Source organism: Rhyacophila brunnea, unplaced genomic scaffold, assembly GCF_057557595.1.
Source record: "Rhyacophila brunnea isolate RB1 unplaced genomic scaffold, BYU_Rbru_1.0 scaffold_5, whole genome shotgun sequence".
Lineage (NCBI taxonomy): Eukaryota > Metazoa > Arthropoda > Insecta > Trichoptera > Rhyacophilidae > Rhyacophila > Rhyacophila brunnea.
In genome coordinates, this window is record NW_028233170.1 from 9659104 (window position 1) to 9684186 (window position 25083).

Sequence of the window (25083 nt, forward strand, 5' to 3'; positions counted from 1 at the left end):
TGTAAAATTTATGAAAATGTTTACATAATATTATTATTATTTTTATTTATTTATGTTCGACTATTTATTATTAATTAATTAATTAATAAACCATCAATTTGAGGTTGTCAACCGGTTCACATACCTGGGTTCCAATATTACAAAAGAGAACGAGGAACTGGAAGAAATAAAAGCCCGAATAATCGCTGCAAATAAATCGTACTTCTCATTGCCGCCCATATTCAAATCCAGAAATGTCCACAGAAAAACTAAGACGCGGCTCTATAAAACCGTCTTATATTAAATATTGTTAAACAAAATGTTAGTTTGTAGTACGCTACACGTACGCTAAGTACCTACGCTAAAACACAAGCAAGAAATACGTTTTCTTTTTCATTTGTGTTTTCTGTCAAATTTGTCTGTAAAATAATTATTCATATATTATAATATAAATATTCCACTTGTACGCGATATTAAAATCGAACTTTAAGAAAATCAATATATCAATTTATTCTTCATTACCAAATAATAGCAAATTCCACACGCCACCATTATATTATAGTTCCTACTATCTGAAGCATGACTGAACAGCTAGATAATTATTCAAATTCTTCAAATCCTACTTCCTTTTTTAGAAACGAATTTGATTTTTTTATTATTAATAATAATATTATATATACCGTTCTTTTTTTGAAATTTTTTTAACATTTTATCATCCAAGTAAAACGTATTATTTGATTGATAATATTTTTAGTGGATTTTTTTTTTAATTTTTCATTTTTTTGAGTTAATATTCTTGACAACTATTTGCGGTAGGTACCATAATGTTTTGAAGATGGATTTATTAGTCCGAAATGGTTGTCAATGTAGTCAAGTCAAAAATTGTATAATAATGAAAAATAATCGTTTTTAATAATATTTTAATACAATTTAACCCTAATTGACGCCAATTAAATCAAAACATTTTTGGCTTTTTAAGAAAATCATCGTTTATTTGGTGGTAATTTATGTTTGTTCTCCCAAACTGCAGAACTTACCTGTAATTAGTAATGGGTAATAACTGAACTAAACAAGTCGCTTCAAACATCAATATATTCTTCTTGCGTGAGAATGGGTTAAGTTGGACATTGTTTTAAAAAATCTTATAACAGGATCTTCTAACCTCACTTAGTCTACTTTTAAAATTTAGTTGGTTTTTGTATCATAACTATTATCAATACCACCTAACAGTTCCCTTAAAGCCAACCCACCCTGCAGCATACTCTGTCTTAATCAAGAATATCACATAGCCCTACGTTTGGATGTGAAATATCAGCAGTTCTTTACGCCTGGGAATGTCTCAGGAGTATATTCCCAAGGCTGAGATAGCCACACTGTGCATTGACTGAGTTTATTGAGACTTAATTTAATAAAAAAAAGTGTCCATGAGAGCACAGAGAATTCACAAAATAAATGATTGTAATTAATTTACATATCGATACCATAGTTCAATAGGGGAACAACTCAACATTTAAAGGTCTTGAGTTAAGAATGCCATTCAATGTAGAAAGGTCTAATCTTTATATTTTATTATCGAAATCAAGACTTTAAAATTAAAATGAGAATTTCTGCAAAAAGTTCAAACGCCATTATCTTGGAAGAAGGTTTTTGAGTTGTTCCCTTATTGAACTATGGTATCGATATTATAAAAACTATACGGACTTTAAGTCCTCAATAAGACGCCGCAATTTTTTTATTTTGTTTTTTTCATGTTGTCCTAATTTTGGTGTGATATTGTATAAATTGTTTAATTGGTATAGTTCATTGGCTGTCATCTGATATGATATACATTTTGGATTGCCGCTCGGTTTACACGATTTTCAAAAATGTATTTTCAATAAGTTGTATGTTTTAGAGATTTACCTAATGAATGGAGTATTTAAAAAAAATACAAGCAGTTCATGAATATTAAGTTTCATAATGAAACATTAATGATTTATTGACGATAAATTGTGTCTGTTGTCGAGTTTTAAAACAATAAAAACAAATCATTAATTTCAATACCAAGAGTAGGAAAACAATAAAAAGCTCTAGTTGGAATACCAGAGAAGGGCTGCGATTGTCACTACAGGCAGTCCAAGAACTCCGACCATTTATATTAGCCTCACAATTTGATTTGCATTGTTTTTGCATAATTGGCGAAACTCGAATTTATGACGTCGTTAAGAAGTCGTCGAGCTTACAGAAGGAGCTTTTGAGCGTCTCGTTGTTAAAACTTTTTTTAGGAATCACGATTTAATTGAATGTTCAATTCATTTCGCGCGAAAAAAAGTTTTTTTGACGACTGTTTATTGTGTAGAGCATTTTTAATCAGAAAATAATTTAATATTGTCTCAAGTCTCTGCAGATAGAAAAGTATTGTTCTTTTAATAAAAAAAACAAAGAAAACTTTTGTCATGTTGAAGTCAGCAGTTATTAAAATGTCGAGTTTGTAATTTTACTAATTTAAATACAGAAAGCTGAAGCCTGAACTAATTTAATAAAAAAATATATTAAATATTTTTAATATTTGAAAACATTATTTAATCTTTTTGATTTTTTAACTATTATGGTTTAGTTTAGTCAGGGCTTAATGATTTAAAAAAAAACTTACTTCAATCACCTATATATACGTATTCTTAATTTAACAAAAACAAATAAGTATGACTAAAAAAGTATGTACTATTTTTGTCGGTTCACCCAAAGCATACCAAAACGATTTATTTATTTATTTAAGAATACAAAATATTGTGGACATAACAAATCTAAATTCAAGACGTACACAACATGAGATTTACATTATAAGTCAAATATTACCCTCACAAGAAAGAAGAGAATATAGAAAAAAATATAATAACAATAATAATAATAATAATAATAAAAAATAAAATCAAAACATACTTAAGTACAATTTAAAAAAGAAAAATAAAAATTTTGTAAACAAAAAACATACAATTTTATACAGTTAAATAAAGTTTCAAAAAATAAATGCATCATCGAAAATATATATGTAGGGAGCGCATTTACTAATCTTGCACCCCTCGCTAATGGTGCCTGATAGGCTTGACACGAGGAAACGGTTTCGATCCAGAATAAATCATGGCTGCGACTACGTAAGTAATTGACAGGCACATGTAAATTCAAATTCATTAGGACACCACGATTGGAAACCAACCCTCGCGATAACAGGCAAAAGTGTTTCAAGAGCAGAAGAGATTGACGAGATTCAAGAGAGTGAAAAGTAAGCTTGCCGTGTAGAAAGGCAGTCGGAAAATAATCATTTGACGAATTATCGAAAGGAAAATAGTTAAATGTCTTAAAATACAGACATCGAAGAAATTTCTTATTTTCTTATTTTTTAGTTTGCTTTATGGAGGGTTTAATTGAATTTTAACAACTAACCAATACTATCTGCAATTTGTATTCTTAGTTGAATGGAAACAAATAAGTATGATTGGCAAAGTTAAGTGTGCACTAGCTTTCAGGCTTCAATTCAATTTTAAAAACTGACACTATCTGTAAAATGTTGTATTATTTCAATGAGAACAATTACGTATGACTGACAAAGTTTAATGGCCACTATTAATGGTGGATCTCAACACCACATCTCCACCCTTCGCTACTGATATAGATATAATTACAATTTATTAATTCAATATATTTATCTGATATTTAGACTTATATTAAAAAAACAGTTTGATACTATTAGAATATTATGGATATTCATATAAATATTTTTTTTCTAGCAGAAAATAGAGCCCGTGAACATTTTTTTTTATAAAATCAGTAAAATTAATAAAATTGAAAAATACTGTACAGGTACTTTTAATAATATATTGAATTGTTAGATGGATTAAACATATCTGTATATATATCCATGGCGTGCGGTGACTTTTGCCTATAAGGATTCCGTAGGAGAATACCTACTATTTACTACATAATAATTACATGGGTTTGGATCGAAATCCCGAATGCCAAAATCCCGAATGCTGAAATCCCGAAAGCTTAAATCCCGAAAGCCGAAATCCCGAAGGCTGAAATCCCGAATACCGAAATCTCGAACGCTGAAATCCCGAATGCCCGAAATCCCGAATGGCCGGAATCCCGAAGGCCGAAATCCCGAAAAAAAATAATACAAACAGTAATTTTTGCACAATCTTAACACGTATTTTGGATTGCGCAATTTTTACAGGAGAGTCAAAAAACTATTTTTTTGTGGAAAAATGGGTTTTTGTCTCTCTTGTAAAATTTGCGCAATTCAAGATAAGTGTTGAGATTACGCAATTTTTTTACAGGAGAGGCAAAAACCCATTTGTTCTAGAAAAAATGGTTTTTTGTCCTCTTGTAAAATTTGCGCAATTCGAGATAAGTGTTACGATTGCGCAATTATTACTGTTTGTATTTTTTTTATTTTTCGGGATTTCGGTATTCGGGATTTCGGCCTTCGGGATTTCGGCTTTCGGGATTTAGGCTTTCGGGATTTCGGCCATTCGAGATTTTAGCATTCAGGATTTCGGCCTTTGGGATTTCGTCCAGCACCCTAATCACATATTTTGAATTTTGTAACTGATTGAAGTCTGAGAAAGTATTAAATAATATGGTATAGGAGCATGCTTATTATTTATGTGGTTATTGCATTATATAAGTCATTTGAAAATACGTAGGTACCTATATAATAATCATAATATAGAACCTTTAAATAATGTAAAGTTAAGTTCAATTTATTTTTGAATTGGAACAATAAATACCTACATCATATAATTATGTAGTTACTCCAGTAATTATATCAGGAGATGCGGAGCATCTATGGACCGAATGCCACTAATATATTATTTATTTATAACAAGTCAAAAAAGTGTAGAAACGAAACATATTATAAGAATATTGGCAGTCAAAATACTTTGAACAGTAAGGTATGAGATAATATACACAGACCACACTTTAAGACATTTTAAAACAACCCCATCTAAATTCACCCTTAAATTTATCTTTATTTTTATTCTGTTTTGTTTGGATACTTTAAGAGACGAAAACATCGAAAACCTTTTTTGTCTGAATATACGTAAATCCATTTATACAAATTCACGCATATTATTTCGATCAAGACGTTTGAGAAAATTACCAAAAATGTTACTAGGAGTTTTTTTTAAATAACAGTAAACATACCTTTTGGTGATGTGCAGAGTACCAATTCTGGATGATAACGTTCTGTAAGTCTTCGAACAACGTCTATCTGCTCCAGTACCAGCTGGACAGCATCACGATGTTGAGCAGCGCAAGGAACATAGGCAGCCCAAAACTTTAACAAGAGAGATAATAGACTATTTTTAAATCTCATAAAATTGAAAGAAAATAACAAAGAATGTTTAATTTAGTTAAATAAATATTTTTATTTTCTTTCATATAACGATGTTGAATTAAAGATGTTGCATATAACTTTTTACCAAAAAATAGCTGTAAATAAAGTAGTTATTAATATCAAATAAACTATTTTTTTATTTAACGATTAATTCACAAGATTTGAGAATGTAACATTTTAATACATCATTTTAAAACGTCTCATCCATATAAATAACTACTAGAAAAAATCTTTAAAAAAAAAAAGAATATGACACCCGACGGATTCTAATAGATGCATGAGATGTTTTCAAATTATGTATGTTATTAATACTAATAAAAAATAAAAATTAATATAGTGGCCTCGAAAATTTCTCTCCAGCATCAAACTTGCCCTGAACCGCTGACAACATTCCAACATGGCGAGCGTCTGGAGGCAGTAGCGGGTTTAGCGACTTGGGGGCCCGAGGTACATACTGACTAATTTTGAGGTCACTCATCATAAAAATATAATAAAAACCATAGATTTTAACTGCCTAGTAAAATAACAATGTAGGTATATCCAATTATTGTTATATACCTACAAGGTGACAGTGATGACGCATAATGTTGTTAGTTGTTTATTTTTGATTGATTAAATTTACTGGCATCAATAGTGTGTAAAATAAACTATCGCAATAGTAACTAAGGCGCCTATTTCCAATACCCGTCAAATCCACACGCAAGCAATTTTGGCAAATGGACATTTTCTGTTTAAGGAAATTAAATGCTTAAATTAAACAAAATTACACGCAATGTACTGACTGTTGCCAATCTTATTCGTCGAGTGTAAAGAGTCAATGACATTGAGCTACTTTACGAGCTGCTTGTTGGCGAATTTACAATCTGCCTGTAAAGTCGCCCAGTGTCATCATCGAACAAACTAACAAGCAGATTGTAAAGAATCTACCGAGAAAAGTTGAAAGCCGGTCAACTTTACACGCTACACGCCGGCGTGTGGGCCTACTGCGTCTGCGCAGTAGAGCGCAGTAGAGCCCTTCGGGTAAAAAACGAACTACGTTCTGTCAAAATAGTCGCTAGCTTGTTGGATTCTCAGTGAATGGAAAGTTTTGTGTGTTATCATCACAATCGCAGTAGCTGAATCGCCCGCTTTTAAATTCGCCAACAAACAGCTCGTAAAGTAGCTCAATGTAATTGACGCATAAGCAAGACGCGTTGTTGTCAATCTGTAATCGACAAAATGCTTGGCGCGATGTAATTCGTATTTTTTTCGGCAGGTTCACCACTGTCATTCTACTGCGCAGGCATCTATCGTCTATCTATCGCGTGATACAGGCATGCAATCTTGCAACTTGTACGATAATATTAATTGTTTATACGTGATTTTTCCTGCTATGACCGCGATAATACCTACTCTTAGCAGTAAATCCTTGCACGTGTAAACGGGCTAGTAATATATAATATTATTATCTGCCATTTTACGATAATTAACACATATATACCAAGTAAATTATAAAGTAGCTAATAAATACTCATTTCCTTTGAACAAATTATGTTTCAAAGAAAATCTTTCAAGATAACTTAAAATATCACTTAAAGAACTTGACATGCTAATGAGCAATGGGGGCTGAGTGCAAAAGTTGCAAAGTTACTTAGATGTTGTTTCATCAACTCAGGCATTTTATAGAAAAATATATACGCTTAACTTCAGATTCTTCCATATTATCTGGTCTTGTAGCAAATTAATTTCAAATCTTAAATGAAAGAGTTTTCATTCTCTTTTAGACATAAATTTCTGTTTTCATTTTAATCCATAGTTGTTGCCGATGTAACGTTATGCTTTGGCATATTTTAAAGATTTTTTCTAGAAGAATTTGTGGATATTGAATAGGTGCCCAATATTATGCAACAGTTACAATCCAACGTATTAGGAACGATTTTTGAATGACTACCAGTGGCGAAGGGTGGACGTAGGCTGTTAAGATTCGACATAAATAGTACAAATTATACTGTGTTATTTATACTTATATGTTTTCATTGAACTAAGAATACAATTTGCAGATAGAGCTGGTTAGTTTTTAAATTCAATTAAACCCTGCTTAACCTAACCATAATAGATTAGGTATGATATGGGAGATCCGACAAAAATAATTCACACTTTTTCATTCTTACTTATTTGTTTTCGTTAAATTAAGAATATATATTATAATATATTGAATTGGTTAGTTTTTTAAAATTCATTAAGCCCTGCCTAACCAAATTATAACCGATAAAAAATATTCTTCTACCTATAAAATATCTAAAATGATGTATGGTTTAATGGCATAATTTTGGAAGGCAGAGTTTAATTGAATTTTAAAAACTAACAGACACTATCTACACTTTGTAGTGTTAGTTCAATGAATTGAATAAACGAACCCGTTTGACTGACAAAGTTTAGTGTGCACTATTTATGTCATATCTTACAGCCTACATCTACTCTTCGCCACTGATGACTACAGTTTTTTTTTTCCAAAGCGTACTAATTATCAAGTAGCCAGCATTTTATAAACTCTATGATGGACGGCACTATCTACTTCTACCAGTGGCGAAGGGTGACTTTTTGAAAGAGGTAGGCTGTGGGAGTAACCATGTTTGTTAGATATATTTACGGGAAATAAGAAGATAACCCAATATTACTAATGAATAGTTACGCTAAATCGATCAACTTTCAAAAGTTTAATTAGTTTGTTATAATTATTAGTTTATAAAAATAAGCAATTGGTTTGAATTACTTATGTATTTTCCTAAACATTTATAAACGTAAAATACGCTCAAAATATATTACCTATCATCTTTGAAAATATCCGTTGAGTATATTATGTTCCATAACAATAATTTATAATTTAACCCGTAAAACTAGACATTTTACTTACTTCATATTATAATACTTCTATATTTAAAACACAGACTTAGGTAGGTACAATATCAGATATATAAATTGTCTAATGAGTGAACTAATAGATAAATAAAAATCACGAGATAAATTATTTTATATTTTTAACAACAATCAATACATATTTATGTGATTGAATCCCATAGAAATTATTTTTTAAATTATCTTATTAATTATTTTGAATAAATGTGCTCTAGCGATGTAAGCGCTAACGAAACAACTTGTTGATTTGTATGCGGGACGCCAGCCATTTTGAAATTATGAGAAAAAACTTCATATTGAAAAACCCGACGATTCACGCCAAAATAATCCTATACAATATGTGAAGCGAAACGCGGTGTGGTTAATTTTTTTAAACTTTCGAGAGATGCCATAGATGGTGATTATTGAAATATGGGAAATGATCGTAAAATTATGACAATTATACGATAGATGTCTTTGAGCATATTGAATATATTATTAATTGTGATTATATAAATACGTCAATATGAAAATAAAAATTATTTATTTTAAAAAGGTAGGCTTTAAATAACCGCCTAGTATGGAGTCTTCGCCACTGACTTCTACAGATAATGAAGTATTCATTATTAGCAACCTATCTCATATTCGATTTATAGTTCCCTTACTTTCCCTCATATATATTTTCTACCTTCACACTTATATGCAGCATCTTATAGTGAGGGAGTACCCAGATCTCAACTCATAAAATCTTATCCATTATTTAGATACTTTGATTAATATATAGTATAAAGCATATTCTAATGCAAGCATACAAGTGTCGAGTAATTGCTTCTTAAATATTCTCAGCAAAAACCTCAAACACGGATAACGTTATTAAGCTGCAAAATACGGCTCTATCAAACTTTGAAAGGCTTTTCAGTAGACCAAATACAATGAATTTCCAATGTGATCTTAATTTTAAACCATGTAATGTAGAGTGTGTGTGTAAACTCTGTGGATGCCTATATAATCTTCTTAGTATCGAACATGGTAAAAAAAATAGTTGATTAATAAGTAAAAGCAATTAATATAGGTATAAGTCAACATTTTCCAATGTGTTGATTGATCAGACTGCAAAAATAAACAACATGGCGAAATGTATTACAAAAAACGAAAAATCGCGGCTTTTGCTTTCAATGGTCGTTTATTTGAATTAGTAGGGCAGTAGTAGTCAAACTGTGCCATGCGGTGCCTTAAGGTGCGAATTGACAAATCTTAAGGGGATAAATATAGAATGCTAGAAGAAAAGGATAATCCCTAGTTGGGAGATTAATGTGATAGGCATGGTAATTAAATGAAATATTGATTGTAGATTATTAGAATAAATAATTGATATCAGGAATCGATTGACGTTTAAATAAAATAAAATACGTAACGATTAAATAACGCAAGACACCTGTAATTCGATGAACTTCCAATATGGCGTCGCCGCAGTTTTAAAATGTTTACACACAGAGTAATAGAACATGTATATGTCTGAGAGCAATTGAAGATACATATCCTCACTCCAATGTACTTCCGTGTATTTACAATCATCAAAATTGATTTTTTTTTCTCCAGTCTCTCAAAAGGTTACCGACCACCGACGTAGATAGTGTTTGTTACTTTTTAAAATTAAATTAAACCGTAAATCCAAGTCATATTAGATAATAGTCAAAAAAAATCATTTATTTATTAAATATCTAAAATTATGACATTAAAGCATTAAACCATACACAATTTTAGATATTTTATAAATAGAAGAATATTTTTTATCGTCAATTTGTTTAGTCTAGTATTAATTCACTTATTAACGTATATTTATCATACTAAGGTTAAAAATATAGATTAATATTTTATGAAATACATTTTAGTAATAGGTAAAATAAAATATAAAAATATTTGTCGAAAGTTGGATTCGAACCCACGCCAACAGAACTTTAATAACGTATATTTGTCTTACTAAGGATAAAAAATTGCCAACGGCATGCTGTGTTTCCAAGTGGTCACCCATCCAAGTACTATCCGCGCCCAATGTTGCTTAACTTCGGTGTTTGGACGAGAACCTTAAACCGCTCGGCTAGCGTGCTCATCGAGATGATGTGAAAAATTGTAATAAAATAGTAATGGTAACATTTTTGTGTTACATTCAAATTTATGCACACAATTTTAAAATAACGGCAAGCGGTAAAACATATACATGTTAAAAACACAGTGTACATTGTTATACAGCGGATTATCCTATGCCCAACCATGAATTATTAAAATCAACGAATTCGAAGTAAACTTTATCGAATTCAGATATACCTGTACCATTCGATGACGTGGGGGTGAGATTAAGACCCTCCGACGCTAGCGACGCTAGCCTTGAAGTAAACTATGTCAACATTCCTCCCTCCGCCCCGGCATTAATCATAACGTTGTTTCTCCGGCGGGCCTATATAAATATCGAAACTTTAATAGGGTCAATTTCTAAGCCGGAAAAAATTTATGAAAACCTTTTCTTATCGGAAAACGACCTATACCTTAGCTTACCTTTCGCTGGTAGAGTTTTAGCAGTTTTAGCCAAGAGAGTGTCGCTCAATTGAAATCAGTCACTGAACCCTTTTATATTAATTTATACAACATTACGAAACCACTCGAAAAATTTTAACTATAAAGAAGCTAACAAACTCAGTTAAATGTTTGTATTTGTGCCAAGTGTCAATATTAATAAAATAAAAAAATCTACGACAGAAAAACAAGTTTCTTTATTTTGTACGATTAGATGTTGTCACTATTTTTTTATATGTTCAATATTAGATATAAATACCACGAAATAAATGTATTCTTTTATTTGTATCTTATTCAGTCCACACTGATTTCCAGCAAAGATGAAGCGGGGGAAGAGCGTGAGCGACCAATTTAATGACCTTACTGGGGGCTAGGGAACCCAATCCTGAACCAAAATGTTGATCCCGGGATTTCAGGATTACAATTGGACGGTTCCGGGAACCCGGGACTGGTCCCAGGATTGGCATTTTTTCGATAGTTAATATTTTTTTTTATTTATACAAATAGCATTGATAAAATCAGTCAAAAATGGCTGGTATAATTTATACTATTTAGGAAGCCATTATTAATGTTAATATTATGTACGTTCAATCTTGGAAATACATGGGTTCAATGCAGTAAATAACATTGTAATATAGATAATAATGTGAAAGTAAAACAGTTTTTTTTTTATTTATTTAAGAAAAGATAACATTCATAAAATTCGGCGTAGAAATATGTGCCTGCATGCACGTCCGTGGCACTAGCGGTTAGACGCTGTTCGCGTGCCAGAACGTTAGTGGCGTCTGTCTGGTAAATGAAGGAATTTATTATTTTTCTGATATTGTTGCGATTGCGTATGGCAACAAAATATGTTTATTTATTATCAGTGAGCATCCATTCTTTCTGTGACATGTGCGGGTACATACACTTTACTATCATAATTTTGTACACATACCAATTGATTGTGATTGATAAAAAAAGTCAGTCCCGAAGGTTTCGGGAGTATGTTTACTAATCCCGGGATTCATATGTATCGACAAGTGTCCAGGATTCCGGGACTAGATTCCCTACTGGGGGCAACCTTTACTCTGTCTCGAGATAAATAGAGGGTCAAGAGGGTGAAAAGTCTTTCTCGCTCAAATTATGACGAAATGTCAAGATGGTCACGATCCTCAGCCATGAGTGAACAACAGCCGAGAAGAGAGAGTCATTTATGATAATGACGTATTAACAACGTGTTCACCATTCTTTTAGATTTTTAATTTATCTTGATATTTGAACTTTTCTGACATGATAATTTTAATTATCGACACAATGAGTAAAAATGATTATTTTCATAAATACTTTCAATTTTCTGATTTCGTAGTTTACATAAGTGTAAATTTTCATATGGAAAGTTTACTGCAATAGAAATATTATGAAATTATTGTTGATCACTAATCGTCATCTGAATGCACACCTATTTTACATTTGAATATTTTTACGAGAGAGTTCTTTGAAACAACTTACTGAAGTTATTTATTATTTTATGGATAAATGTGTTCATCATATCGTCGCTGTAGGATTGGTTTGTCGAATAGACCAAATGTTCAGGAGACGAAAAACAAATTTCATAATCCTATATTTCAATCCATGGAGATATTTAAATTGTTATTTTTACAGCATATGAATGATGGGTACTGTTCGGTTATCAGGAATACAGCGGAAAACAAATTTTGAAAACACCCGATATATTGGATTATTTGTTATTTTGGGTTAGTTTAGGTTAGGTTAGGTTTGGTTAGGTTAACCTAACAAATAATTCAGTTTATCGGCTATTTTCAAAATGTGTTTTCCGCTGTATTCCTGATAGCCGTACAGTACCGAATGATGTATCCATTACCATTACAAAGTAATTTACAGAAAAGGATGGTTCTAGTCCATTTAGATACAAAAAAACATTCTGCATTAAAAGGTCGATTTCGACAAAAACGAATATTCGACAATCCAATCATATAGCGACAATATTTTTAGTAGGATTATTGATGGAAAAAATGGTACATACAATTTTATATATGGATAATAAATAACTGAAGTAGGCTGTTTCAAAATATTTTTTTACCTGGGAACCTCGTTTTGGAAACATTGAGCTAAGGTAACAAACTGGGGTTGTATAAATAATTGATACGGGTACTCATGCGTTTAATAATAAATCTTGTCAGCTAAGAATGCCTGCTTGAGCTCAGTTTACAATGAAATGTTTTATGAAGGCCAATTTCGCCATTAGCTGAGAGGGTAAGACGTGAATTGAAAATCAATGTTAGCGTGCCATTTTGGTGTGTCATAAAGCGTTTTAATGCGGTAGATAAACGATTTTCGACAAACCTTTATCTATAAGAATATCGGTTTTGATTTTTTTATTAGGTCGCAATAAGCTACATTACATATTTTATGTGAGCGAAAATGTCGCTATAAAGATATCTCAATCTGTCAGATTGAAACAACATAACAAAATATGTTCTACTACATACTGATAAACACCAACAATTATTAATAATGTTAACATAATTATCTGAAATCAATAACCACCATAAAGTCGTATTTCAATTAATGCGGAGCCCAAACTATCAACCCACTCTCAAGCCGGCTTCTAACTAATGAATTATAGATAACCTGTTAACCATAAAATAATATGTGAATTTAATTGAATGGCAAATTGTTGAATTTGCAATGCGAAACATGTAATAAGTATTCCTGCTTAATGGCATATACATAAATGCTATGTAGGTATGCATAGGCAGAAGGTTGTTTTTCTCGCACATACTAAATAATTCACTTACCAAGCGTTTGTCTAGTGGTTAGGTGTTAATGATAGACATACAGAAACACAGTGAAAAACAACAACGCATAATCAGATACATAAACAAAATATTTCACCGACAGAGCGTCATTCTAAGCACACAGATCAACTTGTTACATGAGAGGATGTTGCTTTAGAAGTCTTAAACTACATACTAAGTTAGTAATTTTGATCATGCAATGGATATAGATTTAATTAATACTTACACATACTATGTACACAAGGGGAAACGCGCACGCATAACGAGAACGCACGAATGCATTATTGCATTAATTTTGTTTCGTGTATAGCTCAAGCTGTCATCCAGAAATATTCGTATATTTACTAAACACTTCAGATATTTAAATCCCTGGTTTCAGTAGGGTGACTATAAGTATAAGATTAAATAATCATTAGAGCTTTTTGAAAACTTATGTAGCAGTCATAACACTCAGCATTAAAAAAGTGACACACTTTAATGTTTATGTTGTGTTGTCAAAACAAAACAATAGAGCGAGAATGATTTTCAGCATTTCCTCAATCATAACTAGATCAGTAGGGTCTGTTATGATTTGTTAATTATTGAGACAATATCTCTTATAATATTATGTACTACATTTGTATAAATTGGAAGGACAATGCATGAATCCTCACTCACTTATCGAGTCCGTCACGAGATGCACTACTATAGTCACGAGTCCTTCACTCGACATAGTCAACCGTCATTCCACTCGAATCATTAATATAATCAATATCTCGATCATTTCGATCTCACCAGTACATCATTACCGCGGTTATAATCTCACGCAGTCATCTTTGACATTTTTAGTATTAAACTCTTCTCGTAACCTATAAGCCACTATGACGTTATCTCCTTCACCCTCATCTCTAAAATTATCTCCATTTTTATTTATAAAAACCTATACTGAAAGCTTTTCGTAATTATCATTGTATACAAGTATCTCTAGGTCAGATTCCCGATAAAGTCACAATATAAATCTATATGATTTTTCTCAAGGCCATGGTGTTTGTGATTGTTTCATTTCTATTACTAAATACACTTCATTGGGCTTCTTGGCCTGTTGTAGTAATCTATAAAGAAAAGATAATAATAAAAAAAAACGTTACGTATCATAATTACTTCACTACCACCACGTGTTAATAATGTATATTAATTTATATGTAACGCAGCGCAGCACACACATAGACACGCACTTTCTCTCTGCATCAGAGCAGTCTTATTGCGCAGCGTAATAATGATGGCACCACCAGGCTCGCGTTCTCTCTCTTGAGTGTCACTTTAAATGAAACTCTCGTAAAATACACCGGTTTTATCGAAATAAATAGCGACTAATCTATATTGGTATTTAAATCGAGGCGTTCTTTAACTATACATATTTTTAACCTATATCGTTTTGTTTATAATATTATTCTTAGCTAAATAGTACAATAATCTTGACAGGAGTCACTGCCATCTTGTATTTTTTCTAGTATTGCATAATATTATAGTAACATAGTGTCCGATACATAATATAAAGAAAAATATGACGTATCAAATGTTTTCTCGCGGCCAACTTTTTGCCTGTTATCGCGAGAGATCGTTCCAATCCTGATGTCCTAAAGAATTTCAATTTACATGCGCCTGTCAATTATTACCATTACCATTACGTGGTCGCAGCCATGATTTATTCTGGATCGAAACCGTTTCGTCGTGTCAAGCCTATCAGACACTATTAGCGAGGGGTGCAACACTAGTCAATGCGCTTCCCAAATACGTAAACATCTTCGGTGACGTATGTATGTATTTTGTTTTCGAAATTTTATTTTTCTGTATAAAATTATACTTATGTTTGTTTATTATCATTATAATATCGCCTCTGTTCTGGCAGAACACACTAACTGGAGAATACTAGTTTTGAGTAGTTTGACTTTGAAGTTGTTAAAAAGTTTGAAATAATGGTCTATCATGTGAGTTTATCAGTCAAGTAATCGTAAAAAGGATGACTTCAAAATAAAGACTGTTTATTTATTAAGAAGGTTTCCAGATGGTAAAGTTTGAAATAAGGAACATTTTGGTACTAACTCAATATGTCATTTTTCGAATTAGTGTCTTCTGCCAGAACAGTGAACGATATATTCTCTGCTTCTCTCTTGTGAGGATAATATTTGTTATAATGTAAATCTCATGTTGTGAATGTCTTGAATTTAGGTTTGTTTTTCTAAATAAATAAATCAACTCAGAAAGTAAATCGAAGTAGGTACCGTGATTTTACATGTAATTTTATACACTGTATTTGATCACAAGAAATTCACTGGTGAAGATTTCTGATATTTTGTATCACTAACACTGTATATAAATAAAATGTCAAAGTCAATTGCTTTAATTTATTTTAATGTAACAAAATGTTTTGTTACGGGTAGAATAATATGCTTTATGATATTAGATGTTCGATGATAACTACGTATATCATACATCCACCCACTCCTACCTCGGAATAGATTCGACAGAAAGGTTTCCTACTTCAAATCATATTCAATGCCGTGATATTATCACTGTCAAGTTTCTCATTACTAAAGTGGATATTTCAAAATATAGAGTCAGCCAGCCTTGCAATATCCTTACGGACTCATATGGGACACTACATTGATAAAATAATCGTGTTTGATGTGACAGTTCACTATTTTATACATGACTCATTATCTATAAATATATTATATATATTTAACTAATATTTAAAGGTGCGTATTTAATTATTTGTAAACTTTTTAATATTGGATGAATTCTTTATATTATACGTATAAGTAGGTCTTCACACCACTTCCAATCTATCATATCGATACCCTAGTTATAATGGGAATAATTTTAAGAAGTTTCAATATTTTGAGTTAATAATGCCATTCGATGTAGAAAGATCTTTATAATTAAAAAAAAAATCAAAAATTTCTTCACCGGGTCAAAAAATCAAATAACCCTCTCTGGGATTAATCATCAATTCAGTTACAAAGTAAATGTTTTTGTTGATTATTTGTAACTGTAAAATTATAAATCTTATTTAGGTATGGTCCCAATATTTAAGCTCAATTTGATATACTTAAATAAAAAGGGTTTCAAGTCATACACATTTACATTTTTTTTACAATTTTTTTTAAATAAATATAAAAAATATTAAAACTATGAATAAAATTGGTCAAAAATCTCAACAGTAAAAAATTGACAACTTAATAAACTAAATTTTAATAATAAATACAACCATAAAAATAATGTAATACAAAACATGACAAATTCATATTTTTTTTACAATTGTAAGTTTATTTTTGACTTAAAAAAAATCTTTTTAATGTTTTCAGATACATATTTATTAACTAATACAGTTGAAATTGTAAATTATCAAAAAAAATCTCAAATTGCAAGCTTCGTATTTTTCCGCTAGGTTCTCTGCTTGCATATAAGATCCCTCTTAAAATAGTTTGTAGTGCTAAATTAAATAATTATAATTGAGTATTATAATATATTTGTTTATTTTAATTTAGAAAATATACGTGATTATTTTTATGGATTATGACGTAAAATGTGTTTCAGTATATTAATATAATATTATATTCTCGCTGAAAAACAATTGGTACTTATTTATTTTTTTACGAGAACAGGAAATTGTTATTTTATTCTTTCTGGCAAAACAAAGATTGCTGCGAAGTTATTCTTCAAGAAACTCCGTGTATTATGTGTATTGAAAAATATTAAGAATAAATAATATTGTAACTTGTTTAATTTATTATGTGAATATATCGGCAAGAAATGCAATTTTGAATAACTAATAAATGTTCAGAAAATTATCATATAAAATTATAATATAAAAATTAAAAATAAATCGACTGATAAAATTTTGATTTATACTTTGTAATATTTCATTTGAGTCATTTTTTGAGTCCTGAGTTTCGCTTACACGAGACTTTTATTTGTATGTAACATCTAGACTCAGTGGATTTTTTACTGTAATGGTCAAATTTTAATATAATTAATAATCTGTACCCCTTTGCCTATCATAGTTTTAAGTGTTATTGAATTTATTTTTGTCAAACCGAAAAGGCTGTAAAGTTTGTTAAGACATTTTTATCACTTAGCTGATCAAAATATGAATATGATAACCAAAAGATGACATGGGAAAAAAACTGGATAAAGCAAAGATAGGAAAAGGCAATCGTTATTGGAAAATTTTAATCCCACCAATGCATACACGTCTTACGAATATTATAAGAGTATACTAACTAAACGCGTAACGGAAAATTTGACGATGCTCTTCACTTTTTTTTTCGTTTCGAATTCCTCGCGAAATATCTAACAGAATATGTAAAAGAGCGAAGAAAATTTCCAATGCTCATTTAACGAGCCATCGTTCCATCAAACAAAGACGAAAAAATAGCTTTTCGCGTAATTTATTTTTGGACAATCATTCGAAGAAGTGAACGTAGTACGTAATTTTATTAATGGCACACGACGCTAGGCGAATTTACGAGATTCGCTCGAAGGCGGCGCGGAAGAGAAAATATTTTCACTGAAAACATTGAGTCAGCGAAATATTTAAAAAGGGGCACATCCATTACACGAGATGCGAATAAAAACGCGAGGATGAATAAATATTTTTCTTTATTTTTGACATAATTTCGGAGCTCGGCTAGGAAAAGCTTTTAGAGAGCCAGACAGATGGGACCAAGAGTTGAGTCGCGTATGATTTGAAAATATTTCGCCGATCACGGGCGATAAATTTACCTCAATCTGAACTGTATACGACCTCTCCGTAGATCCTCTACGGTCTACACTCTACGAGGTAGCTGCTCTACACTTTATAGCGTTGAGCTATGAATCTAAAACTGTTTTATGCGTCATCCAATTTAGCGCAGCAGCAAAAACCGATATTTAATAATGCATTATTTAGTAAAAATATTTCAAATATATTAATTTAATATGGAAGACCAAAATGCATAACTAGACTTCAACCAGATTAAGAATAGTCTTTTGTTTCATTGCCTCTCGGCCACCTCACAAAAAGGTTTATAAGAACATTATTTAACATATTTTAAAAGAAATTTATGTATTTTCTCTGATATCCAAACACACATTGACAAAACAACTTGTGACACTTTTTGACTATTCTGATGTAGACGAAATTAGATTATAAATTAATATTGCGTTATTTTTCAATTGCAGCAATCGACCAAAAAACGATTTATCAGTTGTGTTACAGTATAAACAATAAACAAAAAAATACATTTAATGCAAATATTTGAATAATTAGGAAATATACGTCAAATATATAAAACTACAGTTAGTCTTGATAGTGGTGTTATATTCGAAATAGTTATCGACTTGAAAATATTCTGTAGAATTTAATATAATTTATATTACCATTTTATAAAATAGAATTCTGCGCTCTGTCTTACTTTTCTGGATTCGCGTCAGTGAATCATTTCAAAATGTAAAAACTATGTACTACTTAATTTCATCTTAATAAGAGAAAACGTAAATGGCATACTTGGTAAAGCATATATCGTGAATCCAGTGGATGCGGAGTCGACTCCCGCCGGGCGTTGAATTTTTTCATGTAGATGTATATTAATTAAAGTGTTTTTATTATAAGAATATTACATTCTCAAATTTTGTAAATTAACATATTTGCAACTAAACAAATATCTTGAGCTTAACCTTTTACCCGGGGCTCTGGGTTAGATCCTGGTGAGATCATTTTAATTATAATTATATAGTTTTCACAAATCCTGGGTGTTTATGTGATCGTTTCACTACACTACAATTATTGGTCCTCGTGGGCTGTGTTAGTGTTAAAAAAATAATAACATTAGTGTTTTATTTAAAAATGTCTTCATTGGTACGATAAAAGAGGCGTGCAGTTGTAGTGGTATTGTTTGCTAGTAATGAAACAGGCATTAAAGCAAATAATACCAAAACATCCGTAAATACCCTCTGGTGCCACTGTATTCAGATTTACATATAATAAAATTATTCGTACTTACCTAATAGACTTTTAAATTGAGCAGATTTCTTTATAGTAGGATTAAATGTAATGTTTCATATTATTTAACCTATTTTACAGTACCTTTTCACATTTAAAGTGAGCATTTATGATGTTTTCGTACGATGTATGCAATAAAACTTTATCTGACGCGCCCAGGGAATCCTCTCAAGCAGACTAGTGTACATTGAGAAGCTTTGGCGTAGTGGCTCTACGCCGTAGAGGGGTCTACGATTTGAATAGTAGGCGGCGTAAAGCTTTCACATTATTGTGTATTAATCATTTAGATCCGGCCAATTGTTCGGGAAAACTCAATAATATACTCTGACACGTGACGTACTTGTTTTTGAAAACAAATATATATACGAATAAATTTAAAGTAACGCATATAAATTGGGTATAAACGCGGGTTTCTGGTCTGCCCGTCGAGCTGGTGTCCAGATTCAAATACTTGGGTGCCACGGTTGCCGATGATGGTGGTATTTCTAGTGAGCTTGGAATCCGCATGGGTGTGGCGGGCTCTGCGTTCAACCAACTTGGAGTCGCATGGAGGTCAAGGCTGTATTCTGTGAGGACCAAATGTCGTTTGTTTAACGCGTGCGTGCTACCTGTGCTCCTGTATGGCTGTGAGACATGGCATCTTACTAAGCTTCATGAGTCTCGGCTTTTGAGCTTTGAGAATCGATGTCTCCGCAGAATCTTAGGGGTACATTGGTACGACCGCGTTACAAACACCCGAGTTCGTGAGCAGACACAACAGCCTTCGGTGATTGAAGTTATCACGAAGAGACGAATTACGTGGCTGGGACATGTATTCCGGATGCCGCCAAAGAGTGCGGCACTTCGTACCCTTGTGGCACAGCCTCAAGGGTTCCGTCACCGTGGCCGGCCCTCCCTCACCCTGCAGCGATGCTACAAAAGCGACCTACGTGCTGCAGGTCTGACATGGCAGGAGGCACAGGAGTTGGCGATGGACCGAGGGAAGTGGCGCCAACTTGTGCTTGCCCTATGCCCCAATGTTGGGACGTAACAGGGTGAAAGAAGAAGAAGAAGAAGAATATAAATTATTTTAATTACACGCGATCGCTCGCGACTCAGTCTACGTAATGTACTGAACACAAAGCGAATACATGCAGAATGAATCATTATCTGTTAATACAAACCTCCACTCTATGGAGACTCATAGGATCATATTAGGATCGGACATAGTCGAAAGGAAAAAAAAGAATCAATGCAACGGTTAGAATTGCCATACTATTCTACCCACACCACATATGCCACTCCACCGTTACTATCTCACCCGTTTACCTACTCATATCACGATGCACGATTAATTATTGCAAGTGCATTATTTTCAAGAAGATTTTGAGGTATAACATTAAAATTCTTCTAAATTTGTCAGAACAATACGCCAGTCAATAAAAATGTTTGACCACCTACATAATATACACAAGTGCTACACTCTTTTTGTATTAAATACTCTACGTGCTACTAAAATCAAACTAATAAATGACTATTATAAAAATATCATAAAGAATTACAATATTTGAACTCAACCCATTGAGGACAGATTTAAAATAGGAACAGTCAGATTTTGTTTTGTAGCATAATTGATAAGAGTTTATTAAAACTATTACATCCTGTTTATTATATTATGTTTATTTTCAATATTATAATGTTTAGATATTAAATTATTTTAATTTATAATTGGCTTTTTGAATACGTGCGTACATGTGTAGGGTTTTAATATTGTTATTTTTTTTTTACTAAAAAGAAACGGCGTCAAATTAGCGCCGAATGTCTCCAATGTATTGACGTTCGTTCATCTTTTGATGCTAACACAATATTTGGTTCATAGGTTGAAGTTTTAAAATGTATATACATTCGCAGCCATGATTTATTCTAGATCTGAACCGTTTCCTCGTGTCAAGCCTATCAGGCACAATTAGCGAGGGGTGCAAGATTAGTAAATGCGCTCCCTAAAGACATAGACATTTTCAGTGATGTACTTTGCATTTTGTTTTTGAAACTTTAATTTTCTGTGAAAAAATGTATGTTCTTTGTTTTCAAAAATTAATTTTTCTGTATTAAATTGTACTTAAGTATGTTTTGATTTAATTTGTTTTCCTGTTATTATTATTATTATATTCTATATTGTAATACTTGTTATAATGTAAATCTCATGTTGTGTACGTCTTGAATTTAGATTTATATCCACAATGTTTTGTATTTTTAAATAAATAAACATGCTTTATACTTACAAGTTTATAATATTATATTTCACCATTGATAAAGTTTACGCACTCTAGTATGCTGTACCAAAAATAGTTAAAAAATCAAATGTGACTTTTTTCAAACATGAAAATTTGTTTGGTGTTAATTTTTCTTATTTTAGTTAGGTTAGATACTATTATATTACGCTTTCGGACGTCTGAATATTATCTTCAAGAGTGACCTACCATTATGTCTTAAGCGTAGGGTGTTCAACCAATGTGTGCTACCCGTGCTCACGTATGGCTGCGAGACGTGGACCCTCAACACGAGAGATGTCCAAAGGCTAAGAGTCACACAGCGAGGCATGGAGAGGTGCATGTTGGGCATCACGCGAAAGGACCGTAAGAGGAACGAATGGGTTAGGAAGCAGACAAGAGTACGCGATGTAATAGACGTTGCCAAACAGCTGAAATGGAGATGGGCGGGGCACATTGCTCGCCGAAAGGACGGCCGCTGGACAAATTCCGTCATCCAGTGGTACCCAAGGGGTACGAAACGGCGACAGGGTTGCCCTAAAAGCCGCTGGATTGACGAACTGGTAAAGTTCGGCGGAAATACGTGGCAGCGAACGACACAGGATCGAGAGAGTTGGAGAAAGCTTGGGGAGGCCTTCATCCAGTAGTGGATTGACCCCGGCTGATGATGATATTAACGTAAATGTCTTCGTTTTCTCAATTTCACATCTGGTATTTTTAAATTAGAATTTTTGCCAAAATTCATTTTTTATTTGAAAACTGCCAAATAAATATTGGTAAAACGTTTTCTTCTAATAAATTTCCACTTATGAAAGGTTTGCATTATTTAATAATGCAATATGAAGATTTGCTTGATTAGTTATTGTTGAATCCAATATTTTGTTTTTTTTTTAATTTCTCTCATTTGTTTTTTTTTTCGATTGCAATTTCACACATATAATATGAACCAATAATAAAAATTCAACAATACATTGTATAGCATACTCCACACTGCATATATTTGCACATATAGCAACCACGTCGGTCTAGATAACAGAGCGGCCGACATTATACCAATACAATTCCGTGGATCACGGTTTCGAACCCGTTGCTGATCAAAAATGGCATGTTGTTTTTTATCCAAACATGCATGCGCCTAATGGGTTGAGCGAATGTCTAACATGTATTCCACGTTGTGCCTACAATCTAACAAGCCCCTCACGTTTTACAAAAATGCCTGATAATATAGCGTACATTTAGTCTACGCCGCCTATGAACTAACGCGGTAATTTGCTATATATATATGTATATATACATTTATTATATACATTTAGAGTTCAAGTAAAACTAATATAGAGAGGTTAAATTATAATGGATTTTTTTTTAAAAGTATTTTACCGAATATTACAGTGGTAAAGCAAAACCTTGGTATGCCAATAAAGGGCTTGATAGAGAAATCATTGTTACCGTGAATCGCTGCAGAGCGGATCACTACAGTCTTGCATCATCCCTTTATCGCATAGGGATAGTTAACAGTCCAAAATGTCTATGTGGAAATGCCAATGAAGACCTCAATCACGTTATTTGGCAATGTCCACTCTATGACATACAAAGAAAAGAGCTAGTTCCAAGGTTGATAAAGAAGGGGTATCAGTTGCCTCTGGATATCGAGTTGTTTTTGACCGAGCCCAATATTGAGGTCTTTTTTATTATAAAATTGTTCCTTACCAAATGTTCTATTGATGTTTAAATATTATTATTGTTATTATTTATCTTACTGTAATATATTGAAAAAATCTGTTATAAACATGTATATAATGTAACAGCTGAATAAGCCTCCATTGAGGCTTCATGGCTTTTAATAAAAAAAAAAAAAAAAAAAAATGGATTTAAGTTTTGTACTATTTATTCCATTTGAGTCTCTGAGTTTGAATCAAGTGGAATAGCTTCGGTCGATAGTACTAATATTATAAAGTAGGTACCTATGTAATATCTTTTATTTTGTTAACTGTCAATTCATGGTGGAACTGCATTGTATTGTTATTTTTATTTGAAAAAAAATGCGTTTTATTAAATAAAAACAACAATACCTAATAATAAGAAAAGAACATGTCCTAGGAAAATAGAACGTATGGTAAATTTCCGTTATGTTTTGTTAGGTTAAGTTAGGTTAGGTAGTTTAGATTGTTAGTAATAGTTAATAATATTATCTAGTCTGGTTTTACTAGACAATATAAAAGTGAAAATTTTAAAATGAACCTTAGAAAACATTTTTAAGAAACTTGACTTGAAACTGTTGAAAAATGCCTCTATATTATAATACTGTCTTTCTTTTGGCAGCCAGGACGTGCCTTTTAAATTTATGTGATGGGGTAAATCTTTCCTCATTTGAATTTAAAATTTGCGCGCCAATAACCGTTAATGTAAATATACATTGCACGTCGCGAAAGATAGTACGACATTTACTTTGTAATATGCCGTAATTTATTTTAATTTTTGTACTTATCCCCTTAAGTCATCGTAGCCAGTTGGTAGCTAGAGTGTAACATTGAAATTGAGAAAAAAAAGTGTTTCATATTTTATTTTTTATCTAAATTAAAACTAAATTTGAATATTGAAAATATATATTGCGATAAACCTCGCAAAATATTTACCTTTCAACTAATCTGTTTATTGGCACATTTAAAAATAAAATTGGCTGCTTGTTTTGACGTTTAGTCATAATATAATAATATACATAATATTATGATATAATATGTTTCAATTGCTCACGATAGGATATGGGCCTGAATGCATATGCGCGGGCTGAAACATGTCCTCTGGGACTGCCCGTTGATGGGATCCGACCTAGCGGAGCTGTTTGCTAGGGTCCATCCACACACGGGCCCGATTGGCCACGCCGACTTTATATCAACCAAGGCCAACGTTTTTTTTTTTTTTCGACCATGTTTGATCCTAATAGGATCATATGGGCCTCCACAGAGTAGAGGTTTGTATTAACAGATTTTGTTTTTTACGAGAAATGGATGTCAGCCACTTGCTCAACTTATTAGGTCCATACCATGACTCACACACAAATTGAAAAACAATATGTGTACTTTCCAGACCCAGAATTCGAACCTGAGACCTACGGCGTGATAGTCCAACGCTTATGCCGCGCGGCCACCGTGGGTGTTAAGGCCAACTTTAAGGCATTTAAAAAATTTTCTGCATCATATAGATGACGGA

At 32.1% G+C, this 25083-nt stretch overlaps 1 protein-coding gene across 1 annotated transcript in view; it reads right to left on the reverse strand.

Annotated features, from left to right (window-relative positions):
- The window catches only part of LOC147066011 (dipeptidase 1-like), a 255481-nt gene that overhangs the window by 185824 nt on the left and 44574 nt on the right, over positions 1-25083 (reverse strand). The window contains exon 3 of the mRNA XM_085955713.1: positions 5164-5296. Coding sequence (XP_085811839.1) covers positions 5164-5296 — 133 coding nt within the window. The remainder of the gene's footprint in view (positions 1-5163; positions 5297-25083) is intronic.